Source organism: Eleginops maclovinus, chromosome 3, assembly GCF_036324505.1.
Source record: "Eleginops maclovinus isolate JMC-PN-2008 ecotype Puerto Natales chromosome 3, JC_Emac_rtc_rv5, whole genome shotgun sequence".
In the NCBI taxonomy this organism is placed as follows: Eukaryota; Metazoa; Chordata; class Actinopteri; order Perciformes; family Eleginopidae; genus Eleginops; species Eleginops maclovinus.
Genome location: NC_086351.1, coordinates 27,129,770 through 27,155,034, shown reverse-complemented (window position 1 = coordinate 27,155,034; position 25,265 = coordinate 27,129,770). Strand labels below are relative to the sequence as shown.

General features: G+C 41.8%; 2 protein-coding genes across 3 annotated transcripts in view; one reads left to right on the top strand and one right to left on the bottom strand.

Annotated features, from left to right (window-relative positions):
• LOC134861805 (NIPA-like protein 2) overlaps positions 1-25,265 on the bottom strand; it is a 93,708-nt gene that overhangs the window by 2,095 nt on the left and 66,348 nt on the right. For both annotated transcript variants that reach the window (XM_063879284.1, XM_063879285.1), the window contains 3 exons: positions 6,998-7,094; positions 5,065-5,200; positions 4,350-4,438 (listed from right to left, as the gene is read on the bottom strand). In XM_063879284.1, coding sequence (XP_063735354.1) covers positions 4,350-4,438; positions 5,065-5,200; positions 6,998-7,094 — 322 coding nt within the window. The remainder of the gene's footprint in view (positions 1-4,349; positions 4,439-5,064; positions 5,201-6,997; positions 7,095-25,265) is intronic.
• Positions 8,573-11,461, top strand: LOC134861804 (protein FAM200A-like). The gene is made up of 2 exons (XM_063879283.1): positions 8,573-10,890; positions 11,029-11,461. The coding sequence occupies exon 1, from the start codon at positions 8,806-8,808 to the stop codon at positions 10,885-10,887; it is 2,082 nt and encodes a 693-aa protein (XP_063735353.1). The 5' UTR covers positions 8,573-8,805; the 3' UTR covers positions 10,888-10,890; positions 11,029-11,461.

Below are 25,265 nucleotides of genomic sequence, written 5' to 3'. Positions count from 1 at the left end.
GTAAAAGCAAAGAGCTCGCTCAAGACCTTCGCAACCTTATTGTTGCAAAACATACTGATGGCATTACAGAAGGATTTCTAAACTCCTGAATGTTCCAGCACTCTTGGGGCCATAATCCTGAAGTGGAAAGAACATCACTTCACCATAAACCAGCCAGGACCAGGTGCTCCTCGCAAGATTTCTGACAGAGGAGTGAAAAGAATGATCAGAAGAGTTGTCTAAGAGATAAGGACCACTTGTGGAGACCTTCAGAAAGACCTGGAATCAGCAGGTACAATTGTTTCAAAGGAAACAATAAGTAATGCACTCAACCGCCACGGCCTGTATGCACGCTCACCACGCAAGACTCCATTGCTGAAGAAAAAGCATGTTGAAGCTCGTTTAAAGTTTGCTGCACAACATTTAGACAAGCCTGGGAAATACTGGGAGAATATAGTCTGGTCAGATGAGTCCAAAATTGAACTCTTTGGATGCCATAATACACACCATGTTTGGAGGTCAAATGGCACTGCACATCACCCCAGAAACACCAAACCAGCGGTGAAGTTTGGAGGTGGGAACATCATGGTGTGGGGCTGTTTCTCAGCGAACGACAATGGCAAACTTCATAGCATTGAAGGAGGGATGAATAGAAAAATGTACAGAGACATTTTTGATAAAAATCTATTGCCATCTACCAGGATGATGAAGATGAAATGAGGGTGGACATTTCAGCAAGACAATGATCCCAAACACACAGCCAAGGAAACTCTCAATTGGTTTCACAGGAAGAAAATAAAGCTGCTAGAATAGCCCAGCCAATCACCTGACTTGAATCCAATAGAAAATCTATGGAAAGAACTAAAGATCAGAGTTCATAGAAAAGGCCCACGGAACCTTCAAGAGTTGAAGACTGTTTGTGTGAAAGAATGGGCCAAAATCCCACCTGAGCAATGCATGTGACTAGTTTCTCCATACAGGAGGCTTCTTGAAGCTGTCATTACCAACAAAGGCTTTTGTATGAACTATTAAATACATTTTATATGTGATACATTTTATATATTATATTTAATAGTGTATATTGCATGGGTTATTACTGACATCTGATGAAAATTTCGTGTCAATAGCACCTTTAGAAAAATGGTGACGTGTTCAATACTTATTTTAGCCGCTGTATATTTTTCATTTATTTAACAGGGACAGTGAACATTATTCAACATTTCTGTAAATGTGCCAGTTAACCAGGAGGCTACTTTTCATCTGTAGTCCCTGGACAGATGTTGTTAGTCAACCTAAGACTATAACTGTTGTCAGAAGTCATCTTGATTAAACATCTTTTTGTGATGCTTCTCGAGTCTTCCGACCAATCAGAATCAGGATAACGGCATTGTCTTATTGCCAGAATTCTCCACGGAGAAGAACCTTTTGTGGTACAACAGTGACTTTATAAATCCATGGCTACAACTTTAATGGAAAGTAGTTTTGAGGTAAGTCTCGTTTGTTGTTAGATACACGATATATATATATATATATATATATCTATATATATATATATATGACATGTATCCCAACATTACTGCTCAGAATCATTTTTGCTGAGCTAACGTTAACCAAATATTCTCCGTAATTTACAGATTTTTTTACATTTATGACAAAAACTTCCTGTAGGCTGTCTTTTGGGGTTATCTATCCTTATCCATAATTTAAAGTAATTCTCACAGCCTCCACTCTATGAGCAGCAGTGTTTCTAGTCTTACAGTGAAGGAAATACATATTTGATCCCCTGGCGATTTTGTTAGTTTGCCCACTAACAAAAAACTGAACAGTCTATACTTTTAATGGTAAGTTTATTTACATTTATTTTATTAACAGTTTGCGTTTAATGGTCGGAAATAAGTATTTGATCCCCTTGCCAAACATGCCTTAGTTCTTGGTGGAGAAAGCCTTGTTGGACAGCACAGAGGTCAGATGTTTCTTGTAGTTGGTCACGAGGTTTGCTCACATCTCAGGAAGGATTTCCTCACTGCAGATCCTCTCAAAATCCTTAAGGTTTGGAGGCTGATGTTTGGCAACTGGATGCTTCAGCTCCCTCCACAGATCTTCTATGGGATGGAGGTCTGGAGACTGGCTAGCCCTTTAGCCACTCCTGAGTTGCCTTGGCCGTATCTTTTGGGTCATTGTTGTGCTGGAAGACCTATCCATGTCCCATTTTCAGTGTCCTCCCTGAGGGAAGGAGGTTATCAGCCTATATTTTACAGTACATGGCCCCCTCCATCATCCCCTCGATGGGGTGAATCACCCTGTCCTCTTAGCAGAGAAACCCCCCCAAAGCATAATGTTTCCACCTCCATGCTTGACGCTGGGGATGGTGTTCTTCGGGTAATAGTCAGCATTTCTCTTTCTTCAAACACGTTATGTTGAGTTGATGCCAAAGGTTTTGATTTTGGTCTCATCTGACCACATTACCTTCTGATAAGCCTTCTCTGAATCATTCAGAGGATCACTGGCAGACTTCAGACGGCCTGTACATGTGCCTTCTTGAGCAGGGGACCTTGCGGGCGCTGCAGGATTTTAATCCATTACAGCGCAGGATGTTACCAATCGTTTTCTTGGTGACTGTGGTCCCAGCTGCCTTCAGATCATTAACAAGTCCCTCCTGTGTAGTTCTTGGCTGTACCCTCACCTTTCTCATGATCATTGATTCCCCACGAGGCCAGATCTTAGATCATGGAGCCCCAGATTGAGGGCGATTGATGGTCATTTTGTGTTTCTTCCACCTTCTAATAATCAAACCAGTTGTCTCTTTCTCACCAAGCTGCTTGCTGGTGGTCTTGTCTTCTATTCCAGTCTTGTGCAGGTCTACAATCTTGTCCCTGATGTCCTTAGACATTAGTTCCAGCATGATCACTTGTGACCTGTCTCTTGTCTGGCCCTCGGTGGAGATGTTGTAATCTGATTTATTGACTGTGGACAGGTGTTGACAACAGGAGTACTTTCTTAATGCGAGAGGACTTATTTAACCGCTCCGTGGGAGCCAGAATTCTTGTTGGTTGCAAGGGGATCAAATACTTATTTCCCACAATTACACGCAAATCAATCTATATCTTTTCTTTAATGTGCATTTCTGGATTTTCTTTTTTATATTCTGTCTCTCACTGTTAGAATAAACCTACCATTAATAGTATAGACTTTTAATTTCTTTGTAAGTGGGCAAACTTACAAAATCTGCAGGGGCTCAAATACTTAATTCCTTCACTGTTTATATATATTTTGTATTATCATTTTTCTTATTTATTCTTTATTTGGAGTCACATCGTATTGAAAGTACAGTTTTGATTCGGAAATCATTCTATTTATAGACCCGAAAATGGCAAATTAAATACAAAGTCAAGTCTAGTCTTATTTTTCATTTGCTTTTTTCACGGTCTCTGTTAATCTTTTCTCTCCAAGCCCTTATAAATGCATATTCTATAAACTTGCTCTGTATATTAATTATTTACAAATTGAAATGAAAACATTTACTTAAATTCTTTCTTACATATCATTATTAAAGATACATTATATACATTTTAGTAACCTGATGGCGCGGTCACCTTTACTTTAGTAATACCAGAATGGCAGATCATTTAATGTTGATGAATGCAGTTGGAGTTAGCCTTAACAAACTTTTGAAATCATGAAAAGGGATGCCCTGAAGCCAGTTTACATTACCTGGATGTTTATTTTTCAGAATAAAGGAGCCTAATGAGATCAAACTGCCAGCCATCTACAAGGGCTTCAGAGAAAAGGCTGGAACTGTACGGGCGAAGAAATGAAGACATTAACTACATTTTAAAAAACTGGTTTAAATAAATCCGTTGTTTGGCTGAAGCATATGTTGTCTTTTTTGAGTTTACCAGAATGCTTAGTTTACATGTTAAATAATACAAATCTTCTGGGGGCAGTTCTCGCCAGACCTCCCAACTCGGGTTTGGCTATTGTACATGTATCCTTTTTCACAACTTCTCAGTTTGCAGGTATGTATTTGACTCCTAAAATAAACTCGCCCGATCCCTTTTATTCACTTCTGCTGTGGTGTGCTGGTATTGTTTAAAAAGGCAAAGTTTAACCCCAAAACTTTTGTTGACGGTAATTTCTAACAAAAAACGCTACTGACTACAATGACTATAAAGGAACATGTCACCAGTTTGAACAACAATAAAGCTCTGAGTCAGAGGATACATTACAGCAGGCTATGCAGAATACCAGTATTGTATTGATTCATTGTTAGTTTTTGAATCTCATAGGATTTTTTGACAAAAACAAACTTATTGTTTATCTAAATCAGAAAAATACACACTTTTATTAAATGGGTGGGACTGTTGACATACCTGCAACAACGGCACTTGTGGTGAAAAACACAAAGTTGATAGGAACCACTTCTGTGGCATCAAACATTTTCATTGCCTGATTGAGAAATCTGTAGAAAGAGGAGAAAAAAAGTTTGACAAATGCGATGTGAAAATAAAGACCTTTGTTAACAAGTGTGTGTATTCATCTGTCACATCTCTTTAGATGCCAATATCACCATATCAAATATAATATTTCCCTCAGATTCTGAGGGAACTAATATGTTTAAATTGCATCCTTTGACAAACATCAGGGATTTGAACAACAAAGAAGCTGAAAGAGAAGAAGAAGGTTCACAGACTAAGAGAGAAAAAAGAAGAAGACATTCTTTATTAATCCCTTACAGGGAAATTGCTTTTCTCTACTCTGTTGTGTTGACACACATTACACACACAGAGGATATACAAGCACAAACACAGAGGAAATACATGCACACACAACCACATGCAGAGGAGAGGTGGCAGAGCAGAGAGGCAGCCAGGTACCTGGCGCCAAGGGAGCAGATAGAGGTTAGGTGCCTTGCTCAAAGGCACCTCGGCAGTGGCCTAGGAGGAGAACTGGCACCTCTCCAGCTACCAGCTCACTCCATATTTTTTTTGGTCCGATCGGGACGTGAACCGGCGACCCTTCGGTCCCAAGACCAAGTCCCTACTTACTGAGCCACTGCCGCCCAGGCCCATGCCAAGCAGGACTTACTTGATCTGGAAGGCACAGGAGGCAATCATGACGACAACCATGATGTAGAAGATGGGGTAGATGAGCTGCAGCTGGCCTGTTATTGACTCTGTGATCATCCCTGACACTGCTTTGACTGAGATGACTGTCAGCGAGGCTGCCAAACACAAGCAATGGATCACAGCAAATTATCACAGCAGTAAAACTATTTTATCCAACTCAAAGAAAGGCCCCACTAAAATCTACAGACGTGGACAAAATTATTGGTACCCTTCCGTTAAAGAAAGGAAAACCCACAATGGTCACTGAAATAACTTGAAACTAACAAAAGTAATAATAAATAAAAATGTATTGAAAAATAACAAATGAAAATCAGACATTGGTTTTGTGGTTCAACAGAATCATTTAAAAAAACAAAATAATGAAACTGGCCTCGACAAAAATGATGGTACACCTAGAAAGACTGAAAATAATTTGACATGTTAAACTGAGGTGTGTCCTGTAATTAGCATCACAGGTGTCTTCAGACTTGTAATCAGTCTTGTAACTTGTAATCAGCAATCTGTAATAAGAAAAACTTCCAAAGAGATTAGAGGTGAACTCCAAGGTCAAGGTACGTCAGTGTCAGATCGCACCACCCGCCACTGTTTGAGCCAAAGTGGACGACCAAGGAGGACACCACTGTTGAATGCAAATCATAAAAAAGCGAGACTGGAATTTGTCACAATGCATGTTGACAAGCCACAAAGCTTCTGGGAGAATGTCCTTTGGACAGATGAGACAAAACTGGAACTTTTTGCCGAGTCACATCAGCTCTATGTTTACAGACAAAGCATACAAAGAAATGAACACTATACCTATTATGAAACACAGAGGGGGCTCGGTTATGTTCTGGGGCTGCTTTGCTGCATCTGGCACAGGGTGTGTTGAATCTGTGCAGGGTATCGTGAAGTCTCAAGAATATCAAGGCATTCAGGAGCGAAATGTGCTGCCCAGTGTCAGAAAGCTTGGTCTTAGTTGCAGGTCATGGGTCCTCCAACAGGATAATGACCCAAAACACACAGCTAAAAACACCCAAGAATGGCTCAGAAAAAAAAGTTTGACTATTCTGAAGTGGCCTTCTATGAGCCCTGATCTAAACCCTATTGAACATCTGTGGAAGGAGCTGAAGAGAACAGAAGTCTCACTGAGAGTTACAAAAATCACTTGATTGCAGTGATTGACTCAAAAGGTTGTGCAAGAAAATATTAACTTAAGGGTACCATCATTTTTGTCCAGGCCAGTTTCATTGTTTTGTTTTTTAAAATGATTCTGTTGAACCACAATTCAAAACCAATGTCTGATTTTCAGTTGTTATTTTTTAATACATTTCTTTTTAATTATTACTTTTGATAGTTTCAAGTTATTTCAATTTCTTTTAACGGAAGGGTACAAACAATTTTGTCCACATCTGTATATCAGCGAAGTGTAAACTACATTAAGAATACTTTTATCATTTATCCAATGACGGCACCTGTATACCAAAATTGTATTTTTGTGAGTTAGAATTGTCAATCTGGTGAAAAAAAACATGGTAAACAACTTCAGTTCCCCTTTAGAATGGATTTTCTGAAAGCATGGTAAATCGCTGAAAATATTCAAAATTTAGTGAAGCCTTACACTGATTGATGATACAAGTGATATAGATTTTTCTAGGTGTGCCTTTTTCATTGACTACAATATGTTTTGCTGCCCCACTCTAAAGCAGAACATCTGAGCTTCTTTTGCTTTTCCCATTTACTGTGGGTAATGAACACTGGCTTGTGGATAAGAACCCACTATAAACCATACAAACTATCCCTTTAGCTGAGATGATTACAGAGCATGAGTCCAGTTTTAGTATCCAGGCAACAGAGCAACCAACGACTGGCTCAATATGTTTAATCCATTAACATTTAATGCCATAGGTTCTTACCTAGCAGGGCCACCAACAGCATCACGATGATGATGTGCTTCATTTTCCTCATCTTGTACAGATAGAGCAGGATACAAAAGAGAATCATCTCTAGTGCCTAATGACAGTGAGAGGGGGACACAAATTATTCATAGAAATTCCATTGCGCCAAACTTTTCCATAAACATTTAAATCAGAACTGTACTTTTACTGACCATCTTATCTTTATTGCCCCTTTCCCGCCAAACCAGTTCTAGCTTCGTGCTAGTGCTTTTCTGGTTCCGAACTGGTTGTTCTTTTTAGCCCCAGTTGTGTTTCCACCGCCCAGAACCTGACTGGTGCTGCGTCATGACATTACACTTTACGTCGCTGATTTTCTCCCCAACGCCACTCACAACAACAATGAGGTCGTTAGGTCGATGCTCGTGGTGCTTTTAATTGTACGAAGCCAGATTAAATTAAAGAACTACTTCTGTAAGAAATAATAATCAATATTATGTGGAACTAAAACACTGTCTTATTCTGAAAACCGTTTTACTTTGAAACTGTTTATTTTGTAACCGGATGTTGGTTTTAGCCTTAGATAGCATGTAGCTAATATTGTATTGTGTATATGAGTAGAGGGAGAAGGACGCATGGAGTTACATACTTAACACACCGCCTCTACCTCTCACTCATTGATGCTGCAATAATACTATTGCGTGTTTAATAACTGATAAACCTAAGAAGGATTGCATAATAGAATATCGTATGTGGAAGCTTCATGACTACGCTAGCAAGATGGCGACGGTGGCGTCATATGAGGACCCGCCCCCGACGACGTCAGTCCAGAAAACCCCATGTGACGACAAGGGGCCAACAGGATCCAGCCCCCCGATACCAACCAATGAGAGAAGACAAGACCGGAGCTCGTCTTATTTTGAAATTGTTTATTTTTACGACCGGAAAGGGATAGTGGCACAAAAGATGTTTGTATTGTAAATCAATCTCTATTGTTCCCGACCGCCAGACAGTGAACCGCTTAGAGTTCCTTCTTGTAAGTGACCTGTGGAAGCGTGTTTTGAGCCACAGCTGTGAAACTTTTGTAAAACCTACTGCCGGGTCCTTTTATTAAATACTCCTTTTAAAACTTATATGAGGAGCTTCACTTCGTTTCCTTCTACATCTACTCCTGGACTTCGAATACAAGAACATTTCTTACGCTTCTCCAGCGTTTTTACTTTTCTCCCCAGTGCCGTGGTTTATTAATGTGGTTCAGCGGCATTTACCGACAGCAGCTGATGCATACCTCCCATCCTCATAAGTGATTGTGTTTCAGTCTGTTTGGCATTATATCGCCGTTTTGAAAGTTTCTCTGGTATTAGAGCTAGCTAATCTGACTATCTTGACTACTTGCTATCATATTGTGGCATAAGCCGTTTTCTACAGGCACATTTTACCGGCATATTTTTCATTATGATTGTACTTGTGATAGTTGGACATGGTAACCTGTGTAGCCCATGTATTGATTCCATGTTATAGCTGCTATAACACAAAACAGGAAAACGTCTACCTGCTCTTCACAGTGATCAATAACAGAGAACGGAGGGTCATTAAAGCAGGGGTTTTCAACCGGTGGTCCGCGGACCCCTGGTGGTCCGCGGCGGCATTGCATGTGGTCCGTGACAAGAGCCTATGTTGATCAGTTCACCATTGTTTTTTTTTAATATAAATTCGCTTTGATATTTCAACACATTTCCAGAATACCGTTACATATCGTGAAAAATATGTTTAAAATAATATAAAGGAAATTCAAGCTGACAGAATGTAGCCTTGCGCCTATCCAGTCTATGGTAGCCTGTGATTCGCTAATGGTAATGAGTTGCGTCGCTAACCTCACTTATTATTCATTACGTACAGTCTTGCGAGCAAAGTTGACACACATTTATAAGCATAGCCGACGAGAGTATTTTAAGATAGGTTGTAGTACAGCAAACATTTGTTACATATGTACTAGTCTAGCTATATATCTAGCACCAATGGATCGTTTTGTAGTGAGGAAAGTGCCAGAGGGACAGGCTGCCATGACAGAGGGTCAGGCTGCCACGACAGAGGGACAGGCCGCCACGATAGGGCAAGGACAGGCTTCCGAAGCGTCAACTTCGCAAAAAAGACGAAAAAGAAAATACAATGAGGAATATGTTAAATATGGATTCACAGTGACGACAGACAGAGCAGGAGAGGAGGTACCACTGTGTTTCGTATGTTCAACAATTCTCTGTAATGAAGCTATGAAGCCGTCGAAACTTACGCGGCATATGGAGACGCATCACGTCCACTTGAAGGCCAAACCCGTTGAGTACATGCAACAGATGTTGCGTGATTTCAAAGGACAGCAGGCTACCATGAGGAAGAGTGCAAAAATAAATGAAAACGCACTGAAAGCATCGTATCTGGTCGCTCTCAGGGTTGCAAAAAGTAAGAAGCCCCATACCATTGCAGAGCAGCTTATATTGCCAGCAGCCATAGATATGTGCAGAGCTATGGTAAGCGAAGAATGTGCCAACAAATTAAAAACTATTCCGTTGTCAGACAACACAATCGGAAGACGAATTGGGGAAATGGCAAATGATGTCAAAGACCAGCTGATGGCAAAACTTCAGACAGTTCTGTTTTCCCTTCAAATCGACGAGACGACAGATGTTACTAATGATGCGCAACTGTTAACATTTGTGCGATACGAGGACAGTGGCACTATGTGCGAGGAATTTCTTTTTTGCAAACCACTGCCCGGGCGAACTACCGGTGTAGAAATATTTAAAGCACTGGACGATTTTTTCACGGAGCACAATATCTCGTGGCAGAGGTGCGTTGCATTATGCAGCGATGGGGCCCGAGCCATGAGTGGCAGCAAGACTGGACTGTTTGCGCATGTAAGGAGGGTGGCTCCGGGGGTAATTTGGACACACTGCCTGATTCATAGAGAGGCTCTCGCCTCCAAAGATCTCAGTGTTGAGCTCAGTGGTGTGTTTGATGTCGTTGTCAAGACGGTCAACTTCATAAAACGAAACGCATTGAATACACGCCTGTTTTCATCCCTATGCCATGACTTGGGAAGTGAACACAGCTCTCTCCTTTATCATTCAGAGGTGCGTTGGCTGTCTCGCGGCGCTGTGCTCGCCCGTGTGTTTGAACTACGCGGAGCTATCTACGAGTTCTTGTGCGAGAAGCATTCTGATCTGGCTTCCAATTTCAACGATAGTTACTGGTTAACTAAGCTGGCGTACCTCACAGATGTTTTTGCAGAGCTGAACAAGTTGAACAGCTCCATGCAAGGGAGAGATGCAAACGTCATGCAGCTCTACGAGAAGCTCGACGCATTTGTGAAAAAAATGTCAAAGTGGATCGAACGAGTGGAGAGCAATAACTTGGCGATGTTTCCTTCAGTTGAGGAATACCCTGACAGCACTGACATCAACGACACTATATGTGAGCATTTGAGGAAGCTTGTGCGTCAATTCGCAAAGTACTTCACTGATTCGGAAGAGTGGCGCCGTGACAGCAAGTGGATCCTGCTCCCATTCAGTGACGATGCATCAGTAGGGTCAAGTCTGACGGCTGTGGAAGAGGATAAGCTGATTGAGATGTCCACAGACTCTGTCAGGAGGCATATGTACGACACACAGCCCCTTGTTAAATTCTGGATAAGTTGCCAGACAGAATTTCCACAGCTTGCTGCAAAAGCAATGAGGTGTCTTTTGCCCTTTCCAACCACATACCTGTGTGAGAGTGGTTTTTCTACACTGGCGTACTTAAAGAATAAGTACAGGGCTAGGCTTGATCCAGAGAATGACATGAGACTGTCTCTGTCTACCATTTCGCCACGAATAGACAGGCTGTGTGGACTTCACCACGCCCAGATATCACACTGACAGGTAGGCCTAATTCTCCCATGTTTTCACTGTTACGACCCTGGCGGGTTTAGGCCCCGCCCTGTGTTAATGGTAAGCCTGTTCTCTCTCCCTGCTTTTCTCAATCTCTCTCTGCTTTTCTCAATCTCTCTGTCTCTACAGCAGGTGATTGGTGACAGGTCTGTCCTGGCTGGGTTATAAAAGCCCTGACCAGCCAGCAGTTGAGGCTGCCTTGGTCTTCATTTGTTGGATTTTGGTTCTCCGGTGTTGTTGGATTTTTGTTCTCCGTTGTTGTTTTGTCACACACCTAGACTGACTTTGCATGACATTTTTAGTTACTTTTCCCAATACTGAATTGCACAACACTTTATTATTCTTTATTCTTTCTTTAAAATAATCTTTAATTTAATTTAATTTAATAAATCTACTTTTATTATTATAAAATCTGCGTGGCCTCTCTTTCATGTTTCATGCATTGAGCTATGCATGTAACACCAAATACACACGCGCACGCGCAGGCACATCAGTGGGCCGCGGATTGCTTTCTAGTCCGAATGGTGGTCCCTGGGACAAAACCAGTTGAAAACCCCTGCATTAAAGTAAGGTAAAATGAACAGCATCGCACTGAGCCTGGTTAGTGTTGCCTGACTTTAAGTGTGTGGTCGCATTGTAGTCACTTTGCTCAGCGCTTCTTCTTCTTCTTCTTTGGGTTTAATGGCGGATCGCAACCAACTTTAAGGTGCATACCGCCACCTACTGTACAAGAGTGTGTAACATTATGTCATTTACCCTTTCTTAAATTCTACTCACCAGCCTTGTGTCATTTAAAAAAGTAAAGAGAGCCTTCCTGGTGAATCTTACCCCCTCTCCCTCTGTTCCCAGTATCCCCATTAAATCCCAGTCCCTCCCCGCCTCTTGGACTTTATCATGTAACCTTTCTCTTTCTACTGCATACATGGCACAGTGAAATATGATATGTTCAACGTTTTCTTTCACTCCACAGTTCCCACATTTGTCACTATTCCTTTTCCCCAGTACAAACATGGTGCCATTTAAACATGGTGTGATCCAATCTGAGTCTTGTTATGATGATTTGCTCCCTTCTGTTCCTTTCTTTGTAGTTCTTCGTTATCACTGACTTTTGTATTTTATGGTACCCCTTTCCTTTATGGTCTTCCTCCAACCTTTTCTGCCATATCTCCATTCCTTTCTTCTTAATCACTGCTTTTCCTTCTCCTTTTCCGAGTGGAACTGGTACTGTTATTTCCTTTTGTAGTGCCCCTTTTGCTAGTTTATCAGCACACTCATTCCCTTTCAGCCCCTCATGCGCTGGTACCCAACAGAACTGTACATCAATGCCACCTGTGTGAAGTCTTAGCAAACTATGGTACAGTTCAATGATTAAATCTTCTCTGACAGATGTTGTTGACTGTATGCTTTCCAACACGGCCATTGAATCTGTGCATACCACCACCCTATTTGGACTGACCTCTTCCACCCACTGTAACCCAATAATGACTGCCTATTTCGGCTGTATACACTGATAACTGATCAGATAATCTTTTGGAAATAGATATTTGGAACTCAGGGACATACACACCAAATCCCACACACTCCTGTTTGTTCTTAGAACCATCTGTATATACAGTGGGGCAAAAAAGTATTTAGTCAGCCACCAATTGTGCAAGTTCTCCCATTTAAAAAGATGAGAGATGCCTGTAATTTTTATCATAGGTACACCTCAACTATGAGAGACAGAATGGGGGAAACAATCCAGGAAATCACATTGTAGGACTTTTAATGAATTAATTGGTAAATTCCTCGGTAAAATAAGTATTTGGTCACCTACAAACAAGCAAGATGTCTGGCTCTCACAGACCTGTAACTTCTTCTTTAAGAGGCTCCTCTGTCCTCCACTCGTTACCTGTATTAATGGCACCTTTTTGAACTCGTTATCAGTATAAAAGACACCTGTCCACAACCTCAAACAGTCATACTCCAAACTCCACTATGGCCAAGACCAAAGAGCTGTCAAAGGAGACAAAATTGTAGACCTGCACCAGGCTGGGAAAACTGAATCTGCAATAGGTAAGCAGCTTGGTGTGAAGAAATCAACTGTGGGAGCAATTATTAGAAAATGGAAGACATACAAGACCACTGCTAATCTCCCTCGATCTGGGGCTCCACGCAAGATCTCACCCCGTGGGGTCAAAATGATCACAAGAACGGTGAGCAAAAATCCCAGAACCACACGGGGGGACCTAGTGAATGACCTGCAGAGAGCTGGGACCAAAGTAACAGAGGCTACCATCAGTAACACACTACGCCGCCAGGGACTTAAATCCTGCAGTTCCAGACGTGTCCCCCTGCTTAAGCCAGTACATGTCCAGGCCCGTCTGAAGTTTGCTAGAGGGCATTTGGATGATCCAGAAGAGGATTGGGAGAATGTCATATGGTCAGATGAAACCAAAATAGAACTTTTTGGTAAAAACTCAACTCGTCGTGTTTGGAGGAGAAAGAATGCAGAGTTGCATCCAAAGAACACCATACCTACTGTGAAGCATGGGGGTGGAAACATCATGCTTTGGGGCTGTTTTTCTGCAAAGGGACCAGGACGACTGATCCGTGTAAAGGAAAGAATGAATGGGGCCATGTATCGTGAGATTTTGAGTGAAAACCTCCTTCCATCAGCAAGGGCACTGAAGATGAAGCTTGGCTGGGTCTTTCAGCATGACAATGATCCCAAACACACCGCCAGGGCAACGAAGGAGTGGCTTCGTAAGAAGCATTTCAAGGTCCTGGAGTGGCCTAGCCAGTCTCCAGATCTCTACCCCATAGAAAATCTTTGGAGGGAGTTGAAAGTCTGTGTTGCCCAGCGACAGCCCCAAAACATCACTGCTTTAGAGGAGATCTGCATGGAGGAATGGGCCAAAATACCAGCAACAGTGTGTGAAAACCTTGTGAAGACTTACAGAAAACGTTTGACCTCTGTCATTGCCAACAAAGGGTATATAACAAAGTATTGAGATGAACTTTTGTTATTGACCAAATACTTATTTTCCACAATCATTTGAAAATAAATTCTTTAAAAATCCTACAATGTGATTTTCTGGATTTTTTTTCGCATTTTGTCTGTCATAGTTGAGGTATACCTATGATAACAATTACAGGCCTCTCTCATCTTTTTAAATGGGAGAACTTGCACAATGGGTGGCTGACTAAATTCTTTTTTGCCCCACTGTATTTTGAGATAACTGTAGTAGTTGCTCCTCAGGTAAATACTTGTTTTAACTCCTACTTCATTCATTTGCCATTGTCTTTTCTTTTCCAGAATACTCATATCGATCTTTACTTCTGGGAATAGCCAAGGTGGAACGCTACTCACTGGGGTGGTCCTGGTGAACCCTAAGGCCTCCATTCCATATTTCTTCATTTTTTCATCCCTTATCCACTCAAACCCTAACCCCTGGAACTTTGAATATTCACAGCATTCCTGTATAATCTTTTTTGCAGGGTTTTCTTCTCCACTTCCTTTTAGCCTGACCCAATATGCGAGTGCCAGTTTCTCCCTTCTTAACTCAAGCGGTGTTTCTCCTGCTTCTATAAGTACTGCGTTAATGGGGGTTGATTTAATAGCTCCTATACATAATCGCAGTGCTCTGTACTGTATTCTGTTCAGTTTTTCCAATGATGTCCTTGCTGCTGCTTCATACACTATACTACCATAATCTATTGTTGCCCTCATAATAGCCCTATAAATGTCAATTAATGCCTGTTTATCTGCCCCCCAGTTGCATCCGGCCACCGCTCTTAATAGGTTCATGACTTTTTTGCATTTTGTTTCCAGATGTTTGATATGTGTTTTCCATGTATATTTGCTATCCAGATACTTAAATTCAGCCACCCTCTCCATCGGCTGCCCATATAATGTTAACTTTTCTGTACCAACCTTTCTCTTATTTGAAAACATCATGTAACATGACTTGCTTGTTGACAGCTTGAACCCCCACTCATATGACCACTTCTCCACGTTCTCTATTGCTTTTCTTATACTATCTACCACATATGGCACATTTTTTCCCCTCGTCCATATGGCCCTGTCGTCTGCATAAAGGGCTGATTTGATGCATCCATCTAAATGTGTAAATATGTAATTTATCATGATGTTAAACAATATAGGGCTAGTTGCACTCCCCTGTGGGATACCATTTTTAATTTCCAAATCCTTGGATACTTCAGCTCCAACCTTGATTCTAAATTCCATTATCCAATTATACATCCTCCCTCCAATACCCATTTTACTTAATTTAATTAGCAGCCCTTCCCTCCACATAGAATCATATGCCTTTTCAATGTCAAAATATACTATTGCCATCAACTCTTTCATTTTCAGTGTCTTCTCCACCTCGTTACTTACTCTAACTAGAGCATCTATTGTGGATCTTCCTTTTCTAAATCCATTCTGGAAATGACTCATTAACCCTCTCTGTTCCATTACATGCGAAAGCCTACGAACTATAATCTTCTCCATCCATTTGCATAAGTGGGATGTCAGCGCTATGGGCCTATAGTTACTAGGATTAGCAGGATCCTTCCCTGGCTTGTTAAATGGTAGAATTACTGCCCTTTTCCAGCAACTCTGCATAACTCCATCCCTCCCAATTTTGTTAAAAAGTCTCCGCAAGTCTCGGAACATTGCATAGCATAACTGGTCCTGTCCTGGGGCAGTATAGCCAGTACCTTGCAAGGCTATTTTGAGTTCCCATATTGTTAAATCCATATCCATAGTTGACATTTCATTCTCTCTCTTTTACATTCTCTCTGAGTGCACTGTCTCTCTGCTGCCTATGTTTATCATCGAGGTGCTCACCACTATGTACTGCAGCAAAGGCCTTACCTAACACATCTGCCTTCTCCTTGTCTGTTACTGCCATCCTCTCCCCATCAACCAAAGCTGGGATTTTAACCAACTTCTTCTTCCCACTCATTTTTTTAAGCATGGACCAGACATCCCCTAACTTTACTCCTCTGCCAATGGTGGAGCAGAATTCTCTCCAAGTCCCCTTTTTTGTATATTTAACTATCCTACAAGCCACTGCCCTTTTCCTTTGGAAATCTATAAGATGTTCTTGTGACATGTTTTTTCCTCAAAGTTCTAAATGCCGTGTTTCGTTCTTTTACAGCTCTACTGCATTCCTCGTTCCACCAAGGTATCACTTTCTTCCTACCCTGTGTTGTTCTTTTTGGTATACTCAAAGTTGCAGCATTTAGAATATGTTCCGTAACTTGATTTGTGCATTCTTCTATGCTCCCTTCCAGTGTTACCAAGTGTGTTGACTCCTCACAACATATTCTAAATTTCTCCCAGTCAGCCTTACCAAAGCACCATCTTGTAAATGTTCTTCCTTCTTGCATACTTACGTTTGTATTTACTATAGTGATTACTGGGAAATGGTCACTTCCTACAGTAGTTACTCTTGACATGCCATTCGCAGGCATTTACTAAGCTACCTGACACCATTGTAAGATCCAAGCAAGAAACTGTGCCCCTATTTATATCCACCCTTGTACCTTGTCCATCGTTAAGACAGACCAACGATCTTCCTCCAGCATTTCTTCTACTATATTCCCATTACTGTCTGCGTGATTGCTCCCCCATAAGCTGTTGTGTGCATTAAAATCTCCACACTATATTTCCTTTCTACACACTGTCCTTGCCACTTCCTTGAACATGTCAGTGGTTACATTTCTACATGGGTTATACAAATTGATTACCTTAATATTTCCTTCTTTCTTTGGGCTGCAAATTTCCAATATTACACATTCCATGTCATCAGGGGAGGGAACCTTCCTATAAGCCAACCCATCTTTGAGAAAAGTAGCACATCCTCCACCATTTTGGTTGTTTGCTCTGTCGTGTCTTATAGCACTAAATCCTGGCATTACAAAATCTAGATGCGGACGTAACTAAGTTTCTTGCACACATACTATATCTGGAACTGCTTCTAATTCATATATGTATTTTTTAAATTCCTGTCCATTGGCTATAAGGCTTCTCGCATTCCACTGAAGAATGTGTAGTACCATTATTAAAGTGTTAACCCTCAATCTGTCCATGTTCTCCTACTTCAGCTGCTGTTAGTAATGCATGTATCTGGTCTGCTTTTCATTCTCTCATATCAAGGAATCTTCCTGCTGCCTCCACTATGGTCTTGATTCTATCACTTTTCTTTTTCTGCTGTGATGTAACATTAATGGTGTGGCAGATGAAGACCACGAATGTCATTATCTACTTAACATTTATGAGTACAAGTTGGTACCAGGGTTTCCGTTAGAAAAAAAATCTGCCGGTCAAAGTGACCGGCCGAGGTTTCACCTTCCGGACATTTTGATAACACCACGGTCAAATATTCCATCGTTCCTAATTAGGCTAGTGTAGAAACATTTGAAGTAGACTAGTAGCTTACAAAATGACAATTTGACACACAAAAATAATTTAACACATTTATTGGCCTTACTTTCAAATAATTACGTGAACACTTATTGCGCAAACGACCCCGTGCGTTATTTGCACGAGGTGCCCGAGTTAATTTTAAGAGACGTATCTGATGAACCAATCATCCTTCCATATATATCAAACAAATAAAAAATAAATACAAATATTTCTATTTAGTTTAATAAACTAATCCCCCTTACCCACATACAATTAAGACTTTTAACAGCCCAACGATAGGCTACACAAGTTATATCAACGGTCTTGACGTGCACCTGATATGGTGCGGTTTAAGTAACATTTTAAATTAATAGGCATGAGGCCATCAAATTATTCATAGGCCTACACTGCCTCGTAGCCTATAATTACACTACTTTTTACGGTTTTTGGCACTGTTGAAATTGGCAGCTGCCGACATGAAATCGAAAGTTTGTAATGTCTCTCCACAACTTGCGATGCGCATAAGGCGCGTAACTTTGTTCTCTGAGAGGCGACTTCGCTGCTTGGTCTTGATCCGGTTCTGCAGCGAAAAACCCCTCTCTGCGGGAACACTTGAGACTGGGATCACACAGGCTATTTTGGCGAGCTTGGCCCACTCTGGATAGATTTCGATGAAATCCCGAATGAGGACTTCACAGGCTGTGGCGAATTGCAATCCCCCATAGCCACGGAGCGCTGTCATCACAGCGAGGGCATCTCGTCGCAGGTCAATGGCATTGATAAGAGGAGTGGTGTCTGCAGACTCAACAGTTGTAAAATGGGAAACAACCGTTCTGATCGCTGGTTCTGCATATTCTTGAAGAGCTAAAAAATAGCGGTAGAATCTTTGCTGCACGCAAACGCTCGTGGGCCAATCACACGCCATACACCTTCCGATGTATTTGTAGGCCTGTTAGGTTAAATTATTTTATTCTAATAGGCTACTGTGTTACTACATTAGACTTAGCCTAAATGGTAGTATTATTCTGAAAATCAAATTGAGTTAGATAGAGGGATTATTAGTCAATTTCAAACGGACACTTTGACCGGTGAGATTTCATTTTCTCGGACATTTATTTTTTTTCCCGGCCAATGTCCGGTAATTACCGGACAACGGAATGTCTGGTTGGTACACAGGCTTAGGTTTGGGCCTGCTTTTCTGGTGTGTTACTGTCCCTTTGTTCTGTATTTCTTTGGGCAATTCCACTAGAATCACTGTTTGTTCCTGCCCCCCTTACTTTCTTTATTGCCTCTGCATATGAAACTTTGTTCATTATCTTAATTCTCTGGACCTCTCTGGCTTCTCTCTGCACTACACAGCCTCCAAATGCCGCACTGTGCTCACCTACACAGTTACAACATTTAACCTTGGCATCCTTTTCACATTTTCCATATTCATGTTCACCTCCACATCTCGCACACCTCAATTTTCCTTTACACTGCTGTGCTGTGTGCCCTATTCTTTGGCATGCATAACACCTAAGTGGTTTGGGTATATATTCTCTTACACTGTAATTCATGTAGCCCATTTGCACAGATTTAGGGAGGGTTTTCTCAAACTGCACTACTACTGATGGGGTTTCTTTCAGTGAGCCATCCCTATTACTCTTCAGCCTTGTGGCGTTAATTACTTTACCTCCTTTAATCTAATTTTTAACGTCTTCCATAGACATACCCAACGGTACTCCTGAAATTACTCCTCTCACCTTTGCCATTGCTCCAGGGACATACGCTTCCATCCCTTCCCCATTGAGTGTCGACATTTTGATTATCTGTTCTTGCTGACGTTTGTTGTTTGCGTGTATCAACACTCGCTTATTGTTCATAAATCTAGCGTATTTGATTTTGCCGATCTCATCCTCGATCGCTCTGGTAAGTTTAATCGGGTGATAGTGTCCACTATCCTGATTGAATTCGATTATTACTTTCCACTCATTCTCTTGTGTTTGATCGTTAGTTGTCTGACTTTCACCCTGACTGGTTCTTGATTTTTTGATACTACCCCTGGCCTCACTATAATCTGACCAGCTTCCCGCTCTTTCTAGCCTGTCTCTTTCTTTCAAAGCCCTTTTCCGCCTCGTAGCCCTAGATAGCATCCACTCCATTTCATTCCCATTATATCCATCTGAACTAGTTGACATGATGTTACAGTCAGAGTACAGTTTATGCTGATCTGCCCGAAAAGCATTCAATACTACCGCGTTTACTCGTCTCTTGTCCGACAACCGAATTTCTTCCCTCCTGCCGTGTGTTCTCGCGAGAACTCCAAACACCCGCTCACCTCCTCCTTCTTTGCTCAGCGCTACTTCTTGTTACAACTTTTATTTGCCGTACTCGCCATAAACTGTTATTGCTAAAGGTTAATCACCCCCCCCCGACCCCTGACGTAAGCGTGACGTATTGGTTCTTGTTTCTAGACCGATATTACAAAGGATGGTATAAGTGTAAAGCTGCAACAACTAGTCGACAATGAAATTTTGTCGACGCGAAATTTAGTTGTCGAAGCGTCGTATTATTTAAGCAACCTAGGCATTTAACTCATGGCTCATTAGAACACACGCAAATGAAATAGCAATAGAGATGGCAAGCCACCACCGTCATTTTGTATGCTGCGGATTAGCATTTTACTGCTTCCGGTTCTGAAGGGGAAGCAAAAGGACCATTAATTATCCCATTGTTTTGTTTATAAAATGTCTAATCCCCATTGATGCTCCACACCCGTAACAGGTGGTGGCGGTAATGCACAGAGTTGGATGCCAACCACCAATAAAATAAAAAAAGAAGTAGTAGCTTCGTCTTTGCAACATCTGCGTCCTAGCCAACCACTGACGAAGTTTAACAGAGATGAATCATGGCAGAGGCTCCGGATCAGCGTGAGCAGACTGCAGTAACATTGAGACTGCGATTATCTAAAGTCTGGGCATTTTTTAAGGAAAATAAAGCTAATAAACAAGTCAAGTGTACTGTCTGCAACGCAGAGCTGGCCTACCACGACAGTACAACGGTGATGCATGAGCATCTTAAACGCAAAGACCCAGGACGTCTAGCGCCCGAAGTTCCGGATGGGTAAGTTAGCCGGTTTTTGTTTACCTTTCGGAAAACGCGTCCTCTAGTCCAGAGTGACATTAGTTATTTTTAGGCCCTCTCATGAAAGATAATGTGTTAACCCAATTGCATAAGAACATTGAATTACAGTCTAAGTGTCCCTTTTCCCTCATGTTAACATTCATACCTGCAAACTCAGAAGGGCTGAAAAAGGTGACAAACTAAACTGTTGTAGGGGGGTCTGGGGGCATCCACCCCAGCCAAATTTAGCTATTTTAACATGTAAATTAAGCATTCTGGTGTACTCCCATAAGAAAATAAAGGGAAAAGACAACCTTTTCTTATGGTAACAATGGCACATTTATTGACCCGTAAACTGGTCAGTTAAAAACATTTTGAATGTGAAAAGCATTCAGGACAGGTAAACAGTCAATCCCATTGGCCAAATTTGGCAACATATCAACGTAATATTATTTTCATTTTTTCATCCTTTTGGCCTGGACCAGCCTTTCAAGGGCCCGTTTTCGCTGCTTGGCAATGTGCCTCTTTCGGGCCACACTATCGTTCTCCACCACCTCTGCCCTATTACTAGCAGCACTGGTAGATGGCTGGCAGCCAAACTCAACCCTCCTTTCTCTGATTACAAGCTGATTTTCCTGTCGTTTGGTTTTGTCCCTAGTTCCAGCTGCACTAATGTTAGAACACAACCTCCTATCTACCTCCCCAAACTTCAAATCATCCCTTCTGAACATTTCCACCCCAGTCTGGTTCCTGGTCTGCAAAGTGTATTTAACAGTCTGCACAGCACTGAGGGTGGAGATCTTCATTGACGTTGATCGTTGATCAATGATGGTCCCCATGACACTGAAGGAAGACTCAACCAGGGCATCATGGAAAATTGAGAGGGCAGCCTTGACTGCCTGACACAGTGCAGGGTACTTCCCTGTATTGAAGACGACGGCCCACCACTTGACAACATCCTCTCCATGCTGAAAACTGGGAAGCGCCTGGTCAACATTGAAACGCAGAATTTCTTGGTCTGTGTCAGCATCTGGTGGCAGCAGGTGACCCATCATATGTATGAGCTTCCTCAAATATATTCTCTTCATAGCTCTGACCAAAACGACCTGTACTCTCGCTTTGTACACGTTGCCTAGCAACGCCGCGCATGCGCATTATATCCTGCTCCGCTCCGAGTTATAGTAGGCTATTCATGGGAAACGCATGAACAGCACGTTAGGATCTCGGCCAAGTCGTAATTAAAAGCAGTTCTTCATTATTTAAGTTAAGCGGCGGTAACACCAGTGTTAAACAAGGTGTTAAACACGCACATGCCGGTTGGTGTGCGTACGTTACTGAGTGTTTATCGGTCCACGGCCGTAATGAACGTGTCGCATTGGTCCATATGTAATGCGCACGTTCTGTTGTTCCCATTGGCATAGAGCTATTGAACATTAATCTTAACAAAGGATACGGATAACATATAGCCCACGGCAGTTTTGTCATTGTGCGTATTTTATTACGCTATCATCATTCAACATGTAGAATGAACGTGTAATCTATAGAGTCGATTTACATAGATAATTCACAACCATGAACCTAATCTGGATCTTAAACCTGCCAATTGCCAACAATTGTTACTACATATAAAATATGTTTTCGTTTTTAGATCGCGTGTTTCAAAGGCATCTGCGTCTTGTGTACATAACACAGCGCAATATGAATAATGTCATTTCCAACAGTGAAGCGTTATATGTGCTTGCGAACACTGTAAACAAACTCTACACACGGTCGCCAGCGTTTGTAGATTTTGTTCGTAACTCCAAACTTTTTGTAGCTACTAAAAAGTTGATTAATGCAAAACCGAAATAATTGATCCGAACGGATCACGGATCACGGATCATCCGTTGCACCACTACTAGCTACTCACTAAACCACACACGGATGTGTATTTGTTCATTACGTGTTCGTTTTCATCCCTCTCATATCTGACCACAATGACATAACCACCAGTAATATCAGATAACAGGACGGATGCTGTGGAGATTAGCCTTCACAAACGTCTTCTTTTCGCATTGAACGAGGTGACGTAGAACTGGTCTAGCTAGGCTAACTTTAACACAATTCACTGAGGTTAGCTAGCAACCTAACAAGCTGATAAGCTTAAGCATGTTAATACACTATATTTGGCTAAAATAATTTTACTTCAGCAACGTTAAAATGATACAGCATACAATGTTTTTGCCAGATTACCTGCTACTAGATTTACCTCAAAACTTGTATCCCGAAAATTGTCCAGAAGAACCACTCGCTGACGACTGAGCACTCCACTCCAAGAGGGACCGATGGGTAAAAAACGCGCGCTGTGGTTTATCTTGCTTATGATTGGTCGGTGGTCGTGGAACGCGAGTCATTTGAACAAAGATTTTATTTATTGTGAACATAGCAAACTTGTTTCTTGCTCATTATACAGTCCGTTATACAGTCTATGGTTGGTTGGTCGGTCAGTCGTCGGTCAGCCCCCCCCCCCCCTAAAAAAAACTCTTCGGTTCTACACGATTCACGTCAATGACATATTTTGAGTTGAAAACGGCGAATTTCGCCTAAAGGTGACTAGTTTGCAGGTATGAACATTGTAAATTCACACGGTAACCTCGCCTACCTAACTTTACCTAGCTCTGCATGACTGCACGTATACTAAATAGATAGGAAGATAGATAAATACCGTAGATAAATAAGTGTATACATAACTAATTATAAATCATCTGTCAGATAAAATTGATTAATTTAAGTCTACAATTTGTGGTAACTATACCTAATAGTTTTCTATTTTCATTTTGCCATTTTAGAAAAATTCAAAGCAAAGGCGTGTGGATGACTTCCGGGGGGGCGTAGCCTTGTGACATGAAACCAGGGGTGTAGTTCTATTTACCTAAGTACCGGAGCGCACCTACGACTAGCGTAGGCATGCACGCGCACGATTGTGGCATTACCACGCAAACTGATGCAAGTACTTAGGTTACTATATAAAACATGTGCAAAACTCTTCGGCATCTTTTCCATAACATGTTTTAAGTGGGGATGGACCTAACATCCTCTAGGGGGGTCATCCCCGAACAGATTTTCTTTTTAAATGTTGAAGTTAAATGTATCAATCTGGTGCACTTTGAGGGCAAAATGAACTCCAGTAATGGGACCAGACACTCCCCTTTAAAACTGTATTTTTGTTTTACTGCCCTATATTATGAATTGGAATTATTTCATACCTGTTCTTCATTTATTCTCTGACTATAATGATCATATAAAGGTGTGCATTGGAAATACTTGTTTACATAAATGGTAACCAAACCGTTAGAGAGCCACTGAACTTAAGACTAAAGTGAACTATCCAAACCCTCAGAGAGACCTTTACCTCACTGAGCTGAGGCTATCGGAGCCTCTCAGTCTGACAGGAGAGGACTCTCCCTCTGCCTTGTTGTAGAAACAGCTCCTCATATCCGTTAGCGCAGCTAGCTCCAGATGCTAACAACAACAATTAAATCCTGGGTACCAGTGCGCGCTCGCTCACTCACTCAACAACAAAATGCATTCGTCTCACACACACACACACACACACACACACACACACACACACACACACACACACACACACACACAAGCTTGAATGACACAAAGACACTGAAGTACTTCTGCAGTACTGTATGGTATTATTTTCAATGGCTTTATTGTATGATCAGTGTGACAGATGAACAGATCGCTACTGGGCTTTAACTAAAGACACAACCACGCAAAAGATGCGGCATGTGTACGGCTCCTTCTGCGTACTGCAATTTTGTGCACAACACCCCTGCGTGCATGTCCTTGTCTTCTAACTTAATTCCAACGTTGTCTTCTCTGTTTCTCGTAAGGTCTCCCTTTCTGTTGCGCGCTTGTTAGCAGAACCTTCACGCGATATCAGAGCGAACAGGTACAGGAGGTGTAGAGCGAGGGATCATTGTCCACTAGTTAATCTATCGCAGATGACGTCGTGCTCGCAGACGGATAATACAAAATTAAAAACCTAAATGGGTCGCGAAATATACCTTGGCAGCCGTTAATATACCGGGGCGGCCCGCCCATGTAAATTCTATTTGTGGGTAAGCCTTTATAGGCTATTATTCCGTTTTTGTTTAGTAGCCTAGCCTACATTCATTTTGAGATTATGTGTAAAACTCTCAGGCCTAGAGCACTAGAGTTGAATGAACGGAACGATAATTATATTTTAAAATCGCGTTGAATAAAACCAATAAAATTGGTCTATGTATGGGAAACACTGTTGGTATGCAGGCAATGAGCTGCATTCTGTTCTTTTCAGGAACATCTGAGATAATACCACACAGCTGTAATGGGTAATGAGTTCAAAAGTAGAGTTAAGAAAAAAAAGGGCAAGCTGACACTTACTGTAAATGTCTGTACTAAATAAGAACAACATTCCATTTGTTCACTTGCTTTAATGGACGATTGCAGTGAAATAACAATAATCGAACATGTGCGAACCGGGGAGAGCCTGCCGATGTCAGCGCTGGTGTCGGAGTGGGCGCTGACTCCGTCACAGGCATAACTGGGCGGCACACAAGATCAGGCAGCCGCGGCGTCGCAACAGGTGCTGGCATGGCGACGCGAGATGCCAGATCGTCGTAGATTGATCGAGGTATTGGCTGGTCATCGCGAACCGGGTAAAACTTGCTCAGGAATCTCCGGTTCCGAAGTGAGACCCTGCCCGACCAGTCAATCTTGACCACGTACTAATTGGCTGACGCACCTCCACAACACTGCCTGTCTTGTCCCACTTGTTAGGGTGGGGTCCTGTCTGGTTCTTCACGCGGTTTAAGTCCCCCACCTT

Coding starts and splice junctions, on each gene's coding strand:
- LOC134861804 (XM_063879283.1), top strand. CDS start 8,806: ATGGTAGCCTGTGATTCGCTAATGGTAATGAGTTGCGTCGCTAACCTC.